Genomic DNA, 18095 nt, shown 5'->3' with positions numbered 1-18095 from the left:
TAAAAAAAAAAATCTCTCCCTTATTTTAAGCTATACCACTCTGATCCTGCTGGCACTGTAGCCATTATCCTATTTCCAGCTAACAGAAAGGATGGACAAACATAACATCCCCTGCCCCTTGCGCCAGCCACTGGCATACTTACAACCAATCATCATGATGGCCACTGCAAAGATCTTCTCGATGTCTGTGGATGGGGCGATGTTCCCAAAGCCCACACTGGTGAGGCTGGTCATGGTGAAATACAACGAGGAGATGTACACGGAGTTCTTGCTGGGACCCCCTTCCCATTTCCCTGAGCCGGACCCGTTAAACTGGTAAGGGGTGCCAATGTCCATTGCCAGCTGGTAGAGCCAGCTGTTGTTGCGGATGGTCTTTGTGTCCTCGTCAAAGATCTCATAGTCCCCGATGCTGTACCAAATGCAGGCCATCCAGTGAGCAGCCAGCCCGAACACACACACCAGCAGGACCAGCACGGCTGCTCCATATTCAATGTAGTGGTCCAGCTTCCGGGCCACTCGTCCCAGACGGAGCAGCCGGACAACCTTCAGAGAGCTGAACAGGCTGCTGATGCCCTGGAAGAAGAGAAGCACAGGGTCAGGGCCAAGAAACAATGATACTAACAACTCCTTCCCTCCACTCACCAGGGCTGGTCTTTCAGCACAGGTATTCCCTGAGTTGCAATATAAGGCAACCTTTAAAACGTTGTTTCAAAGTAAGTCATAATATGGAGAAATGCTCATATATTTGTATACTTATGCACAATATAATTAGAAGTTTTTCCAAGGTATATGGAAGGGAGATTTCTATTAGCTTTTTTCGTTTTTTACTTCCTTTAAAAAGCAAATAAAAAAATAAGACAAATAAAATTGGAATTTTATTCTAATTATACTGTGTGCAAGTATACAAATACATATGAGCATTTTTCCATATCATTACTTACTTTAAAATAATATTAAGCCCTCCAGAAAGTAGGCATAGAGGGAACTTTCCTCAACATAATAAAGGCCATATATGACAAACCCACAGCCACATCATCCTCAATGGTGAAAAACTGAAACCATTTCCACTAAGGCCAGGAACAAGACAAGGTTGCCCACTCTCACCACTCTTATTCAAGATAGTTTTGGAAGCTTTAGCCACAGCAATCAGAGAAGAAAAAGAAATAAAAGGAATCCAAACTAGAAAAGAAGAAGTAAAGCTGTCACTGTTTGCAGATGACATGATACTATACATAGAGAATCCTAAAGATGCTACCAGAACACTTCTAGAGCTAATCAATGAATCTGGTAAAGTAGCAGGATGCAAAATTAATGCACAGAAATCTCTAGGATTACTATACACTAATGATGAAAAATTGAAAGTGAAATTAAGGAAACACTCCCATTTACCATTGCAACAAAAAGAATAAAATATCTAGGAATAAACCTACCTAAGGAGACAAAAGACCTGTATGCAGAAAATTATAAGACACTGTTGAAAGAAATTAAAGACAATACAAATAAATGGAGAGATATACCATGTTCTTAGATTGGAAGAATCAACATTGTGAAAATGACTCTATTACCCAAAGCAATCCACAGATTCAATGCAATCCCTATCAAACTACCACTGGCATTTTTCACAGAACTAGAACAAAAAAATTTTACAATGTGTATGGAAACACAAAACACCCCAAATAGCCAAAGCAATCTTGAGAAAGAAAACTGGAGCTGAAGGAATCAGGATCCCTGACTTCAGACTATACTACAAAGCTACAGTAATCAAGACAGTATGGTATTGGCACATAAACAGAAATACGGCTCAATGAAACAGGATAGAAAGTCCAGAGATACACCCACGCACCTATGGTCAACTTATCTTTGATAAAGGAGGCAAGAATATACAGTGGAAAAAAGACAGTCTCTTCAATAAGTGGTGCTGGGAAAAGTGGACAGCTACATGTAAAAGAATGAAATTAGAATACTCCCTAACACCATACATAAAAATAAACTCAAAATGTATTAAAGACCTAAATGTAAGGCCAGACACCATCAAACTCTTAGAGGAAAACAAAGGCAGAACACTATGACATAAATCACAGTAAGATCCTTTCTGACCCACCTCCTAGAGAAATGGAAATAAAAACAAAAATAAACAAATGGGACCTAATGAAACTTCAAAGCTTCTGCATAGCAAAGGAAACTATAAACAAGACGAAAAGACAACCCTCAGAATGGGAGAAAATATTTGCAAATGAAGCAACTGACAAAGGATTAATCTCCAAAATTTACAAGCAGCTCATGCAGCTCAATATTAAAAAAACAAACAACCCAATCCAAAACTGGGCAGAAGACCTAAATAGACATTTCTCCAAAGAAGATATACAGACTGCCAACAAACACATGAAAGAATGCTCAACATCATTAATCATTAGAGAAATGCAAATCAAAACTACAATGAGGTATCATCTCACACTGGTCAGAATGGCCATCATCAAAAAATCTAGAAACAATAAATGCTGGAGAGAGTGTGGAGAAAAGGGGACACTCTTGCATTACTGGTGGGAATGTGAATTGGTACAGCCACTATGGAGAACAGTATGGAGGTTCCTTGAAAAACTACAAATAGAACTACCATATGACCCAGCAATCCCACTACTGGGCATATACCCTGAGAAAACCATAATTCAAAAAGAGTCATGTACCAAAATGTTCACTGCAGCTCTATTTACAATAGCCCAGAGATGGAAACAACCTAAGTGTCCATCATCGGATGAATGGATAAAGAAGATGTGGCACATATATACAATGGAATATTACTCAGCCATAAAAAGGAATGAAACGGAGGTATTTGTAGTGATGTGGATGGACCCAGAGACTGTCATACAGAGTGAAGTAAGTCAGAAAGAGTAAAACAAATACTGTATGCTAACACATATATATGGAATCTAAAAGAAGAAGAAAAAATGGTCATGAAGAACCTAGGGGCAAGATGGGAATAAAGATGCAGACCTACTAGAGAATAGACTTGAGGATACGGGGAGGGGGAAGGGTAAGCTGGGACAAAGTGAGAGAGTGGCATGGACATATATACACTACTAAATGTAAAATAGATACCTAGTGGGAAGCAGCTGCATAGCACAGGGAGATCAGCTCAGTGCTTTGTGACCACCTAGAGGGGTGGGATAGGGCAGGTGGGAGGGAGGGAGACGCAAGATGGAGGAGATATGGGGCAATATGTATATGTATAGCTGATTCAGTTTGTTATAAAGCAGAAACTAACACACCATTGTAAAGCAATTATACTCCAATAAAGATGTTAAAAATAAATAAATAAAATAATATTAAGGGTTGTGTAACGTTTCATATTAAGTAATGAAATATTTTAAGAGTTGCATATTTATTTCATATTGTATATTTCACTCTAATTATATTGTGCATACATATATAAATATTTATGTGTTGAAAAACAGGAAACACATGGAAAAACATAAAACTTTAACAGTGGTTACTGGTGCACTATCAAGTTATGGAATTACAGGCAATTTTTGTTATATTTGTATATAGTTTTGTTACGCTTATATATATTTACTTTACAATGACAAAAAAATAGTTTTTAAGATAAAAATAAAGAAACAGCTGAGAAGAATAAAGAACTGAGATTCTGTTTTCTCAGGAAAGTTACAAATTCTTGGAAGGCTACATCACTTCCCTCAGGCCAGGGATACAATCAGACACAATGTACTTAATCACAGTCAATCAAAGAATCTCAGAGCCAGAAGAAGCCTGATTTCACTTGGTCAAGCCTCCTCCTTCCAGTCCCACCCGGACAGGTCTATTCTCCGAATAGTAGTTCTCTAGGGAATAGCACTGTGGTAGGGGCAGGAATACCAGTGTAGAAATCTGTAAAATGGGGTCTGACGCCCAGGTAAGCCACTAACTTCCTATGTGACTGTGGACCTCTTAGTTCCCTTGTCTAGACAATGTGGGAGGTGGACTGGAAGAGCTCTACATCTTCTCCAAATGCTCATGTACTTTTATCTCCAAAGGGAACTGAAACATATTACAGAAGCTGTACATTCAAAACCTCAAAACTCCTATTCCAAAGTGATTCCAAGGTGTAGGGAAAGGAGATTTCCATTAAACTTTTCCTACTTCTATTAAAAAGCAAACAAACAAGCAAATGGCATAAAGACATTTCTTTGAACTAAGACTTCAGTCTCCCTTACGTAGCAAAAATGCAGCAGCAGAATAATTCCCTTCACCAGGTAGAATGAATGACTTTTCACTATCCTGAGGACTGGACAGTTTCCAGGTCACTGCTATTCTCTTTTGTCCTCCATACCCTTAATGACAACCCCCAAGGGTTAGGATACGTCACAGGCAGAAGGAAAACGTGTAAATGCTTTATAGTGAGTCTGTGTCAGAGGCTCACCAAGGCTGCTTTCTTCTCCTGGGCACATAGCTAACCACATTTCCCAGCCTCTTTCCATCTGGGTGGGTCTCTGGAACTAGTTCTGGTCAGTGGAATGTGAGGTGAAATGAATGTCACTTCCAAGCCAAGACAGCTAAAAGTTAAGTGTGCTTTCTCTACAAGCTTTTTCTTTCCCCTGACATGTGTTCCTTGAGGCCGAGTACTGAAGATGGTGGATGTACAGCATGGAAGGGGCCTGGATACCTGGAAGACTATGTGGAACATCCCCCCACAAATCATCTTGAAACCTATTGTGATGTCAATAAAAAAAGGAACCTCTGAAGTAAGCCACTGAAACTTTTGGGGATATTTGTTACAACAGCTATCATTAGCTGTCTCTGACAAATGAACACACAAACCATATGGAGCATAGCCTTGGCAATAAAAACCACAGATCAGGTTACCACAAATTATTTCACTGAGGTAGGGGTGAAGGAGGTAGGATTTATTGCCCTTTAAAAAAAGAACAAACAAACGGGGACTTCACTAGTGGCACAGTGATTAAGAATCCGCCTGCAGGCTTCCCTGGTGGTGCAGTGGTTGAGAGTCCACCTGCTGATGCAGGGGACACCGGTTCGTGCCCCGGTCTGGGAAGATCCCACATGCCGCAGAGCAGCTGGGCCCGTGAGCCATGGCCGCTGAGCCTGCACGTCCAGAGCCTGTGCTCCGCAACGGAAGAGGCCACAACAGTGAGAGACCTGCTAAAAAAAAAAAAAAAAAAGAAGAAGAAGAATCCGCCTGCCAATGCAGGGCACATGGGTTCGATCCCTGGTCCGGAAAGATCCCACATGCCACAAAGCAACTAGGCCCATGCACCACAACTACAGAGCCTGAGCTCTAGAGCATGCGAGCCCCAACTGCTGGGCCCATGTGCCACAACTACTGAAGCCCACGCACCTAGATACCCATGCTCTGCAATAAGAGAAGCCCGCGCACCACAACGAAGAGTAGCCCCCCACTCGCCACAACTAGAGAAAGCCCGCGCGCAGCAACAAAGACCTAACTCAGCCAAAAATAAAATAAAAATTAAAAAAAAAACAAATAACAGTTTTGTAGCCATAAAACTCACAAGAGAAATAATCATTTCTGCCCCAACATACACCTGCAAACAGATAATAATGGGTTTTTCTAGGCCAAGGGACTACATCCCCAGGGTCGGTTCATCCAAACTGCTAACTATGACGAAGTTTACCGTTGGCATGTCCAGTATTCATCCCCTGGATCCCCTTTACCCTCCATGTGCTTTTCTCAAAAATCTGCCAAGAGAAAATCCTCATATTAAGGTGTAAAAGACGGATGAGGGTACATGGATATCCTCTCTCCACAGAGTATTTGCATTTTATCAGAGGGAAACCAGCTTCCAATTGTGGAATTAAAAGCGCCCACAGCCTGGAAGAAGGAGATATTCTGGGAGGCAAAGGAGCCTTTTTGTTGACTCAGAAATCAAACACATATAAGCAGCCACTTATTCGCCACCTCCTCATAAGGAGTTTCCTGAAATCATCTTTGAAAGCAGTTCTACTCTGAAGGAGAACTTATTACCCAGGGCAAAATGACTCCTCGCCATTTTTTCCTCACTCATATTCAACCCAAAGCAACATTTATGGAGAACCGACTATGTACTCCGTGTGCTAATGCTACAGGGAAGAGATTAAAATGGTGCTGTCTTTGTCTTCTTGCTCACTATTGCATCTTCAGTGCCTGGCATGTGGAGGATGCTTGATAGAAAGAAAGGAGAGAGGAAGCAAAAGCCTAATAACTAATATGATTAGTGAAGAGATACTTCTACCTAATAGTCACAGAACTTGAGAGCTGAGAGGGAGCCTAGAAATCATCTAGTCCTGCTCCTCTGAGCCCAGCAAAGTCTTCTAGAGCTCCCTTAAGGAATGGTCATTAAGCCTCTCCTTGAACTCTCCCGTACCTCTTGAAGATCCCATTCTGTGGCAGGCATTCACACAGATGAACAACTGGGTCCCATCACCTTTCACATCTCCCTTACACTCCATCCGCACTTCATCCTTCTTCCCTTCTCCATCCCTTCCCAGTGGCCACCACATCACATGCAACTACTACCCAAAGGCTGTGCTATCCTCTAGCCATATACTCCAGACAACACAAGCATCCCAGACAGTGGATGCATACTGGCATCTCTGTGCCTGCTCCCTCAGCCCAGAACGCCCAGGTCCCCAATTTCTGCCAGCTGGTACACTAGTTATCCTTCAGTTCAGGTCTGCCACTACCTCCACCCTACAGACTTCTATGACCACCCCGGAGTCACAACCGATCCCTCACCCCTCCATGTGTCCACGGTATTCTGTATTCATCACTTTGCATTAAAGTTTCCTATACCCGGTTCCCCAACTACATTAGAACTACATCTTCCTGAAGGTAGAAGCCATTTGTTTTTCATTTTAGAAGCTTCTTATATTGGGTTGAATAGTGTTCCTCCCCAAATTCAAGTCTTTCCCAGAACCCCAGAATGTAACCTTATGTGGAAATAGGACCACAAGTGCAGGTATAGTTAGTTAAGACGAGGTCATATTGGAATATGGTGGACCCAGAATCCAGTATGACAGGTGTCCTTATAAGACAAACACAGAAAGACACGTGTGACTATGAATGCAGAGGTTGGAGTGATATGTCTTCAAGCCAAGGAATGCCAAGGATTACCAGCAACACCAGAAGCTAAGAGAAAGGCATGGAACAGATTCTCTTCTAGAGCCTTCAAAGAGAGGATGGCCTAGCTGACACCTTGATTTTAGATGTCTAGCCTCCAGAGCTGTGAGAAAATAAATTTCTGCTGTATTAAGCCACCCAGTTCGTGGTAATTTGTCACAGCAGCCCTAGGAAACTAATATATCTATACAAGGTTTAAAACCAGCATCTTCTCAGAGAGGGTCTCAAATGTTTTCTAAACTAAATTGAAGAGTTTGGCTTATGAGAGAATTCTTTCTCATTTTAACGAGCTTCTGGAACAATATAAAATAAGCACTTCCTCATTGTGTTATCTGTATATACACAGATGCTCTATTACACGGTTTTGCATCAGTTCCCTCTTATTGCACTAACAGTTGGAATTCTAGCTGTTTAAAAGCATTTCAAGCTATTAATTTGCTTTTTTTGCCTTATTTGCCTGAAGTTCAGTGGATTAGATAAATAGAATATTCCAAACGTTTTTAAAATTTTAGTACGCTAAAAATATGACAGCACCATATGGTAGAGAATCACATTGCCCCAGGGACTTCTTATATCAGAAGTCCTGCCTCACATTTAGATAGTTCCAGAGAGTTCTTTAGCAAACCCTTAAAGTTATGAAGAACCAAGGATTTCAAGCTAGGTCCACATGGCTGTAGGACAGTGAGAACCTGGGCTGGTGAGCCTCACCATTGAAGGCCAACAAGTACAATTGGAAGGAAGCCTTCTGAAATCTCAATTAGCTCAGTTGTAGTGATCTTGATGTTATTCAGATTGAAATGGACATTTGGTAATGATCAGATTCATTTGTGTGTGAACTATCAAGTTTTGCCTACTTACCCAGGCCAAATTATTTCGTTAACTTGGGCTATACCTTGCCTCAACCAGCCATATTCACCAATCTTCTGCTCTTTTTTTTTTTCCTGTCGTACACATGAAACTAACACTGTCACAGACTGATGACAAAGTGTTATTGAAAAGAACAACTCAGTCTTTCGGGTTCCTGAAAAGTTTCCCCAGGCTTCCAAGTCTGTGTGGTGACACATAGCATCCATAGCAAATTCTGCAGGTACACTCTTTTTTTTGATTGCTTTCAACCTCACATTACTCAAAATTATTCTTCTCCCACATCCTCCTCCAGCTAAAGTTCTCCTTCATATGCTTCCTCAGAGTCCTCTAGAACCTATCCTCATGCATAGAGAAATTCCCAGCCTCAGGATTTTCATGGATTGTTCCCACCACCTTCCTGCTTTAGTTGAAACTGGCTCTCCCAAGCACCTTGCTTTTCCCCATCCCGGAGTTAGGAGTAGGGAGTTTCAAACTCCACACTTGCATCTTCCCGATAAGAGTTGTTTGACACGCAAAAAAAAAAAAAGAAAAAGAAACTCGCCTTCTTTAAGATTCATGCCATCCAGCAATACCACCTCCTCATTATTGTCATCTGATTATTAATAGTTAACATCTATTGAATGCTTACAAATATGCCAGAACTTGGGCTTCATCTTTTATTAATTATCCTATTTATCAACTTCTCTGTCCCTCCCTTTCATCACCTGGCTGCCAGCCCATCTCCTGCTATCAGCATGGGAAACTTTAATGTTCATGGGGAAAAAATCATTCAACACTCCAGTCTCTCTACTCCCAGTGACCTTCAACCCCCCCCCAACCCTTTCCTGGGCCTTGTCATCACTGGGAACCGCTCCATCTCTGAAATCTTACACACCAGCATTCAACACAATGACTACACACTTCCATTCCTCCCACTTTCTCCTTTATCCCATCCAACCTGCTCTTGGGCTTCTCTTTCATATCTCTACCACCATCTTTTTTTTCCCAACCATCAGCTGTCTCCAGATTTCACCACCTTTTGCATCATACTCGACCCTGTTACATCACTTCAAGTACCCTCCTCCAACCCTCACAATCTCTCTCCTTGCCCTCCCGCCCCATTTGCACTGCCAAACCCAGCAGCACAGGGACTGGGCTATCATTTCCATTCTCAGCTAAGTCCCCAGATGCTTCTCACCCATCCTTCTCCTCTTCCATCGAGCAACCCCCTCTCCCATTCCCATCAACAGCTATTCCAAATCTTCACTACTCTCTTCAAGATCCCACCTGACCCGTGCCTTCTTATTCTCAGCCAACATTATCTCCCCATTCAGAGAGAGAGCAGAGGCCATGAGTGTCAATTCTCGTCTACATTCCACCTTCACAAACACGAGCATTTGCACCATCCTTCCACACTGGACCAAAACTCACTCCTCACCCACCCAGGAACATCATCCCATCAACCATTCACCCTTCCCTCTATTCCCTTCCTTTGTCTTTAAATCTCCCCTTCACAGACTCATTTCTCTTGACTATAATCCTACTACCGTCTCTAGTCCTATGCAACTCTCCAGATATATTAACTCTCCTTCTCTTCCTGAAACCATAATCAACACACAATGGCTCAGTTTCCTCATTTCCCAACCCACTGTACTCAAATGTCCACTCGCACCACTTCCCAGAATCTACTGTCTCAAAGGTCACCAGTCACCTTCTAGTTGTCATACCTTCAGCGTTTGATACCTGTAATGGGCATTTGACATTCTTCATGGCCACACAGGGTCTACACTGTCTGCCTATGTTTGGGGAATCACCATCTTACAAAATAGAGCTCACCTCCCACCCAGAAGTTGAAGACACCATAAACCTTCCTCTGCAGCTTCCTTTGCAGCTAATGGGCAAGCACATGACCTAGAACCTGCCCATCAGAGACACCCACCCCAGTTGCTGGATGGTATCCAACGGAGGAACTGTGCGGGACGCCTTTTGCAAGAGCATGGCAGCATCACCCAGTTTCCAGAGGCTGCAGGAGCAATTCTGGAATTGATACCCAGGGTCCACTGATGTGCTGTCAGCACTGCACGTTTCGAGTCCATGTCCAGTATCAACAGCAGTGGTGTGTTCACTGGACCAGCTCTGCTATATGATCTGGGGCATCGTTCCTAGCAGCACAGCCTCCAAATGTTTTCTGTACCTAACATCCTTTTTTTTTTTTTTCCTCAAGTTCTAGAATTTATATACCAGTGCTATTCTCAATAGACACAAACTGAAAATCACTCATATTGTAATACACATTGGAATAAATTAATTAATAGTTAAATGTTTACACTATGGAATCCTATGCAACAGTGGCAAAGCATGATCACAACAACAGGCAACCATATAGGTATATTCACAAACAACATAAGGAATAAAAAAGCCCAATCCAAAAGTGGTTATCCTGTGTCATAACTGAATAACCTTTTTCCTCCTTACATTAGCCAGACTTGAACCCTGACTACTACCACAATGTGGGATGGACTTGCCTCCCTTAGTTCTCACAACACGTCTTTTTTTTTTTTTTAAACATCTTTATTGGAGTATAATTGCTTTACAGTGGTGTGTTAGTTTCTGCTTTATAATAATAATTCCCCAAAGCATTGCTCTTGGCCTTCTTCTCTTCGCAATATACCCCTTTCCCTGGGCAGCTGCATCCATTAATGTGGCTTTAACCACCATCTATATACTAACTACCTATAAATCCATCTTTCCAAACCAGACATTTCTCCTGACCTTAAGACCCCTATGGGCATGTCACTGGCATACCCCATGGCTTCCTCAGTCTGACATGTCTAACCCTCAGCCCAGCTCCTATTCCCCAGCCTGGAGAATGTGCCCAAGGTATACCGTCTCCCAAGTGAAAAACTAGATGTCTTCATCTTAGCTATGCAAACTTTCAATCCAGTGTTCTTTTCACAAGGGTGATGTTAAGGCATATCAGTATTCCAATGCATAATTTGCTGCCATTTGGATAAAAATAGAAAAATATTTTCTTGTCTGTACACATAATATCTATGGAACTATACATAAGATACTAGAAACACTGATGGTCCCAGGAAGGGTGGTGATTCTTCATTGTAATATCCTTTTGAATGTTATACCATGTGAATGTTTGTTTATCCAAAAATTTTAAAACTTAAATTATAAAAATAATTAAATACAAGTTTTAAAATATGACCTGCTTAGAACCATTCAATGGCTTTCATTGTCTTCTGAATAAAATTCCATTCGTTTAGCAAAAAACAAATGCCTTTGTAATTTGGTCTTGGACAGCTTCATCATTCACTGCTTCCCTCCCAGGCTGTTCCTTCAGACTCAAGCACTATTCCCCTGGTTCTCTGCCTGGCAAACCCTTACCCATCCTTAAGGACAGTTCTCAATACCCCAGTGGTAGGATGAGTCCCATATTTATTACTAAAATTGTGACTGTATCAAGTTTAAAAGTAGTTCACCTTTTAAAATAAATATTAGAGTGAACTCAAATTTATCCCAATAATAGTATTACTCTCTTGTTTGAATTCTAATTTGCTTTCTTGACCCGCAGGAAAAGGAGTATAGGCACGGTGGCACCCTAGAAACTGTGGATCTGATGTCACATTCAGGAACATAATCCACTGAGTGTCCGTGATGGTTAATTGTATGTGTCCGCTTGACTGGGACACAGGGTGCCCAGATATTTGGTTAAACATTATTCTGGGTGTGTCTGTGAGGGTGATTCTGGAGTGAGATGAATCAACAACTGCCCCTAGTGTGGGCAGGCCTCGTCCAATCCACTGGAGGCCTGAATTGAGCTAAAAGTCGGATAAGGGAGAATTCATGCTCTCTGACTGCTTTCAAGCTGGGATATCAGTCTTCTCCTGCACTCAGACTAAAAGTTAACCACGTCTCCTGGGTCTCCAGCTTGCAAATGGTGGATTATGGGGCTTCTCAGCTCCACAATCACCATAAGCCAATAATCCTGATCATAGATGGTGATAATATTTATTTTTATATATTTATAATATATATACATCCTACTGGTTGTTTCTCTGTAGGTCCCTGACTAATACAGGGTCTTAGTGGGAGAAAGGTTGAGAACTGCTAGTCTAACATATAACACAGTCATCTCTCCCATGATGCCTTTCCTGATACCCAAAGGCAGAGTTCAACATGCCCTGCACTGGATTCCCGTGACTGGTCCTTGATTCATTCTTCCAACAAATACTTACTGAGCACCTATAATATGAAGCAAACATGGTTTCAAACACTGATAATAGATCAGTGATGAGCTAGACCAATATCCTCACCCTTCTGGCATTTTCATTCAATTGGGAAAGACACACAATGAGCAAAATAAGTAAAATAAATGGTATGTTATATGTTATGACAATAAGATGAAAAACTAGCAGGAAATGAAAATAAGGAGTGCCAGGAAGAGGGGGTGACACTCAGTGTTAAATACGGCTGTGAAGGAAAACTTCACTGAGATCTTGGCATTTAAGTAACAGTTAGTGGAGATGAGAATTTGAGCCACCAGAGCATCTAAGGGAAGCATGCTCCAGACAGAGGGAGCAGCAAGTACCACATGTTCCGGGGTAGGAGGGTCTCATGGTCTTTATATTAGGTTAGCAGGCCCTTGAGATCAGGAAACACACCTTTCATGAGAGTAATAGTTAATTATTTTAATTTAATGAAAATAGCAATTTATTGAGTACTTACTAAGTGCCAGACACAGTAAGTGCTTTACAAGCATTATCTCATTTAAACCTCTTAATCTTGTGAGGTAGGTATATTATATATCCAATTTACAGATGAAGAAACCGATAGAATCGTTTGTCCAGAATCACACAGGTAGAAAGTAGCAGAGCTGCAATCTGAACGCTGACCAACTGACTCCCAAGAGTATGCTTTTAACCCTCTGCTCTAAAGACTCCACCTTTAATTTCCCGTCTTTTGAGTTCTAGCACCTTGCAGATGTTCAATAAGTGTTTGTTGAATGGAAACTCACCCTGAGACTTCCTCCAAGGAGAAGTGACAGTAGTAAGTCTAGAGGTCTGTTATAAGGATTTACTACTTTATTAACAGAGCTTGGTTTGTTTGTTATCTTTAAAACAGAGATGACTTCAAGAGTAAATGTTCCATGACGATCCCACCACTCTGAGAACTGCAGGTCCATTTTAACTGCATAATGGAATAAACTGGCTTACCAGATCTTATTGGAGGTTACTCCCTGAAGCTTAAATATAACTTGCTTCCCTTTCATTGCTTCAACATTTTACTTTAGTCTCATTTAATTTGATTCAGTCATTTCCTGAAAACTTAGTACAGGAAGATATAGCCCAGAGCTACCAGTGATACAAAACCAAGGCAGACGCAATCCCCTGCCCTCACAGTGCCTACGATCAGACCAGAGAGAAGACTACAGCCTGCAAATGACACAGCCTGAAAACACAGACTGCAATGTGGCAGCAAACACAAGTTAGCTGCCACTATAACGACTGAAAGAGCACAAGTCTGGGGGTGGTGCATAAACGGAATCTGTTTCTAGTTCACCTAACAGGTCTGTGGACCATATGCAGGGGAAGGATGTGGTTAGGAAGTGTAAGGGAGCTTTTAGCCAGAAATGGGATAGCTTGCAACCTTCCATTCGTTTAATCCAATAATGTATCCAAAAGGCATATCTGCAGTCTTCTTAGAAAACAATCACTGAAGGAAGTTTAGAAATTTCGCTTAAAACCATCCACTTTCCTTCTGTTTACAATTCAAACCATAAAATAAACTATGTATTTAGGTGTGATATTATACCATCAGGCTCTTTTCCTTTCTAGAGGCTCCAAAAATGGAAATCTTTATCACTGGCCAAATAAAATCCAAAGGATATAGTATACAGAATCTGGTTTTATCAAGCCGTGTCTCTGTCTTTCTCAGAATAGCAATCTCAGGTTTTCTTCTTGCAGGGAAGTGAAATGAATCCAAGTAGCCTAGACTGTACTTTCTCTCCTATGAAGGAAGCAATAAAATTATGTTGTGTCTGCAAGTCTGATATCGCTGCAGAATCAGCCATGCCCTCAATCTGCTTTAGGCTGATTTAAATTATCAGAGAATTTAAGTCAAAGCAATGGCACAGGTGAAAATCCCAGTGACTTCCAGGAGGGTCATGTCTGTAGGAGTTTTCAGCACTGGGGCCCAAGTAGCGCACTGGTTCACAAATCATTGTCTGGCCAGAGCTCTTGACAGGAAACAACACTGATATTATGAAAGCATCGTCTTAACTAGTAACATGTGAAGACTCGGTTGGGCCTCCAGACCACAGGTGATAACACTAATTCATGGAGAGGAGAGGTGCAGATCATTCCCTATGCAATCTAATTTGGCTTAAAAGACACCCTCCTTCCCCAGACATGATCCACTTCATTCTCATCTTCACCCAAAACCAAGCTTCAAAAAGACCCCAGAAGACCCCAAAAGCTATAAAGTAGCCCCCAAATGTATAGCCTCATGACAAGCACTAGGAACGTGGGGTATGGCCTTGAGGCCTCCAGCAGGGTGGTGAGGAGGGATGACTCATGCAGCTGGTTTAGATGTGGGAAAGGTTCCTGAGGTTTGGGGAGCCCGGCAGAGCAAACAGCAGGCCAGTAGCCCACACACCCAGGTTGTAACTGTGAGAACTGGGGCAGGTGTGATGTATTCCCAGAGCTCAGGAACTAGCTCACCTGCATTGAGCAAGCACAAGCCCCAGGGCACAGAGCATTCCAGGACAAGAGCTACACAAGCTGCTGGGCACACTTCTAAGGGACCACAGGGAACTCAAAGAAGGGTCCCTGGCGCAGGCTACGGGGTCGGCTTAGCCCCAGGACACTTCTCGATGTTACTGACACACAGGGCACTGAGAAAGGGATGGGGAGAAACAGAAGACTCTCAGATGACAGCATGGTCCTAAATTCGGGGATTCCTAGGTTTAAGGTAATAAGAACTCCCTTTTGGCTAGAAGAAGGGTCTGTGCTTCGCCTCTAATATTGTTCATGGTTTTAACTGTCCCATCTTCACAACAGATTGAAAGCCCTCAAGGGCTATTCCTCCATGCAGCCTCAGCAGTGAGTGGTGATGGGATCATTCTAGACTCTTCCATCCCATGAAGCAATGACAGACACAGAGCTTCACTCTACTAACATCTGGCCCTCTGAGAGTAAGTCTCTGTAGGAATATTGTAAGGAAAAACTATGGCTCCTTAAAGAGGCTTCTGGTAAGTATAGAGCTCCAAACTTTATGGAAGCAGGTGGAAGTAAGTAAAGATAATCACCATTCTGTGTGGTTAAACTAATCAGCAACTACAACTTTGGGGAAAAAGAGAAGCCACAGAGAAAAGAAATTATTTTCTCATTAGGAAAAAAAAAAAAAGGCCACCATGAGGAGGTCCCATGTACACGCAAAGCCACATATAGGACTCAGGCTTGGGGCCAGGCCCTGCTTCTGCCGTGCTCTTACTAACTCTGTGACCCTAGTAGGTTACTCAACCTCTCTGAGCCTCATTTCTTCACCTGTAAAGCGGAGGAAATGCATTTACACAGGGTTAATGCTCACAGAAGTATTAGCTGTTGTTGTCGTTACTCAAGAAATGGTCGGCTTGCTTTTCTTCAGCTGTAAAAATTCAGCCAAAGAAAGAAGAAAAAGACAGGCTTCCCTGGTGGCGCAGTGGTTGAGAGTCCGCCTGCCCCGGTCCAGGAAGATCCCACATGCTGCGGAGCGGCTGGGCCCGTGAGCCATGGCCGCTGAGCCTGCGCGCGTCAGCAGTGAGTGGCCTGTGCTCCACAACGGGAGAGGCAGAGCCCCAGGGGTAAGTGAAAGTCAGTCTCGCCTTATGTTGGGCTGCAACCTGCAAGCTTTGTAACAGCCCAGCCTCAAGACCGAAGAAAGAGCCCAGAGACAGCAAAAGAGACATCAATGTATTACCGGACAAGGGACTCTTACGCAGGCTGATGCAGAAGGTCCTGAACAACACCACATCACACACAGCAGGCAGCAGGCAGAACATGGCAGCATTGCAGGCTAGCATTTATAGGGGAAGTGACGTTTAGGTTGGCTCATCAGTTACCAGGGAAACCAGCAGCTGGGGCTCCTCCCTCACAGCCCCTCAGGTTAACGACCAACACAAGGGCAGATGTCTTCCCTTAATAAGCTAGCAGGTGGACCTGTTCTGGCCTAAGCATTAGAACAATCGCTAGCTGGGGTGGGGACAAGCAGGCTCATGTGAGTAGGGTGCAGATGAAGCGGGGACTGGGTCAGAGGGCATACAAAGAGCAAGAGGACAGCCATGTTGAGTGGCCTGGCCATACACCTGATAAGGATATGAAAGCCCGAGGATATCTGGAAAACTAATAGAACACAACTTACACCTAGGTATTTGTATTTCTAAATGCGCTTTAAAGATCTAGCACTCTGACTACAATGATTAGAAATTATTAAAATAACAAACATGCCACCTAGAAGTTGATTGCGATGGAAAAGTAGTGTGTAGACCCTGACCTGTCAACCCCATGCTGCTAAGTCATAACAAATAACCACAATAATTCATTAAGCACTTGCAATGCGCCAAGCCTATAGGATAAATAGTATAATTCTCTCCATTTTATATAAATGTATGGACTTTTTATGAATTAACTGATGGACAAGCAACCATGGGGAATGATGAGCTGCAATCAGATTTTAAAAACAAGCAATAAAATCAAACCCTTCCGCGGCTGTTCCAAAGACACAACGAGCCTGCTCTTTTCCTCCATTCACTCAGGAAGTCCTCCCCCAAAGCCAACTTGGCTATAGTAGGAGAGACTGATGATTGCCACCTTCTCTTCTAGCAGCGAGTAGGCTGTGTGTATATACAGCAAGTAGCAGAATGAAAAAGTAAAAAACAAAAGCAGTGGTAGAATGAAAAGATGATGCTCCTTCAATCACCTGAAAACCAATGACACGAAAAAGCTTAGATTGGAACTGTGCTGTATTTGTACAGACTGAGGACTCTGGGCTCTTAAAAGGTGACCAACCTGCAGACAGGCAGGATGGCATCCCAGCACTACCCAGGGCAGCACCTCATGCAAGTTCCTTGGAGATCCCGTAACTAGGGGTTCCCCACACATAACAGTCCCAGTGACAGGAAACTGGCTCCAGTTCTTTAAGTGCTGTTTATTATTCAAATCACTTCGCCAAAGCCACTGATGCCCAGAGAGGGGAAGAGACTAACCCAAAGGCCAGTGGCCAAGCTGGGGCCATTTTGCAGGTCTTCCAACTCTCAGCTGGTACACAGAGCTATAGTGAGGCTACAGCAAAAAAATTCATAGGGACATCTTTTGGAAAATTAAAATCTAAAGCTCTACAAGTGAGTGCTGGTGGCACTGTTGATATTATTTATAAATGGTTTTTAAAGTCATGATGCATTTAGAGACAGTAATTTAAGTCCCTTCCTGGTGATCGTAGGACAGTCCCATATTTATACAGAAAAGAGCTCTCAGCTGCAAAGGCCTCCAGGCAAGTGAACAGAGCCACGGTTCTCCAGCCCAGAAAGCAGATGGCCAAAGGAAGCTGCCACAGGGCGGGACCACTAAATGGCCCAAACCTAAATGCAGGACATAAGCCTCACTCAGGAGTTCTGGGATGACAGAAGTTTGGATCAGGAGGGGACCCCAGGGATCACAGAGCTCACATCCACCATCTTACAGATAAAAAAACAAAGGTGCAGGGAGAGCTCACTGTATCCATGAAACAAGGATTCCCCATTCTCCCCTCCCCAGAAATCTCAGATTTACTTCTCTCTCTAACATACCCTATCCCCTTCCCTGTTTCACTTTTCTCCAGAGCATTTATAGTATTTCCTCCTTACCTGTGGGGGTACATTCCAAGACCGCTAGTGAATGCCAGAAACTGAGGATAGAACCAAACCCTATCCAGTTGATCCCTGAACAATGCAGGGGTTAGGGGTGTCAATCCCCCGAGCAGTCGAAAATCTGTGTATATCTTTATGGTTAGCCTTCCACATCCACTGTTCCGCACTGGTGGATTCAACCAATTGTGGATTGGGTAGAACCATAGTATTTATTTTTAAAAATCTGCA

At 42.8% G+C, this 18095-nt stretch overlaps 1 protein-coding gene across 2 annotated transcripts in view; it reads right to left on the bottom strand.

Moving 5' to 3' along the window:
- KCNH1 (potassium voltage-gated channel subfamily H member 1) overlaps nt 1–18095 on the bottom strand; it is a 415341-nt gene that overhangs the window by 232109 nt on the left and 165137 nt on the right. For both annotated transcript variants that reach the window (XM_032641744.1, XM_032641753.1), the window contains exon 7: nt 144–573. In XM_032641744.1, the coding sequence (XP_032497635.1) occupies nt 144–573 (430 nt within the window). The remainder of the gene's footprint in view (nt 1–143; nt 574–18095) is intronic.

The sequence above is a fragment of the Phocoena sinus genome, chromosome 1 (genome assembly GCF_008692025.1).
Source record: "Phocoena sinus isolate mPhoSin1 chromosome 1, mPhoSin1.pri, whole genome shotgun sequence".
In the NCBI taxonomy this organism is placed as follows: domain Eukaryota; kingdom Metazoa; phylum Chordata; class Mammalia; order Artiodactyla; family Phocoenidae; genus Phocoena; species Phocoena sinus.
This window is presented reverse-complemented; position numbering and strand designations above follow the sequence as displayed.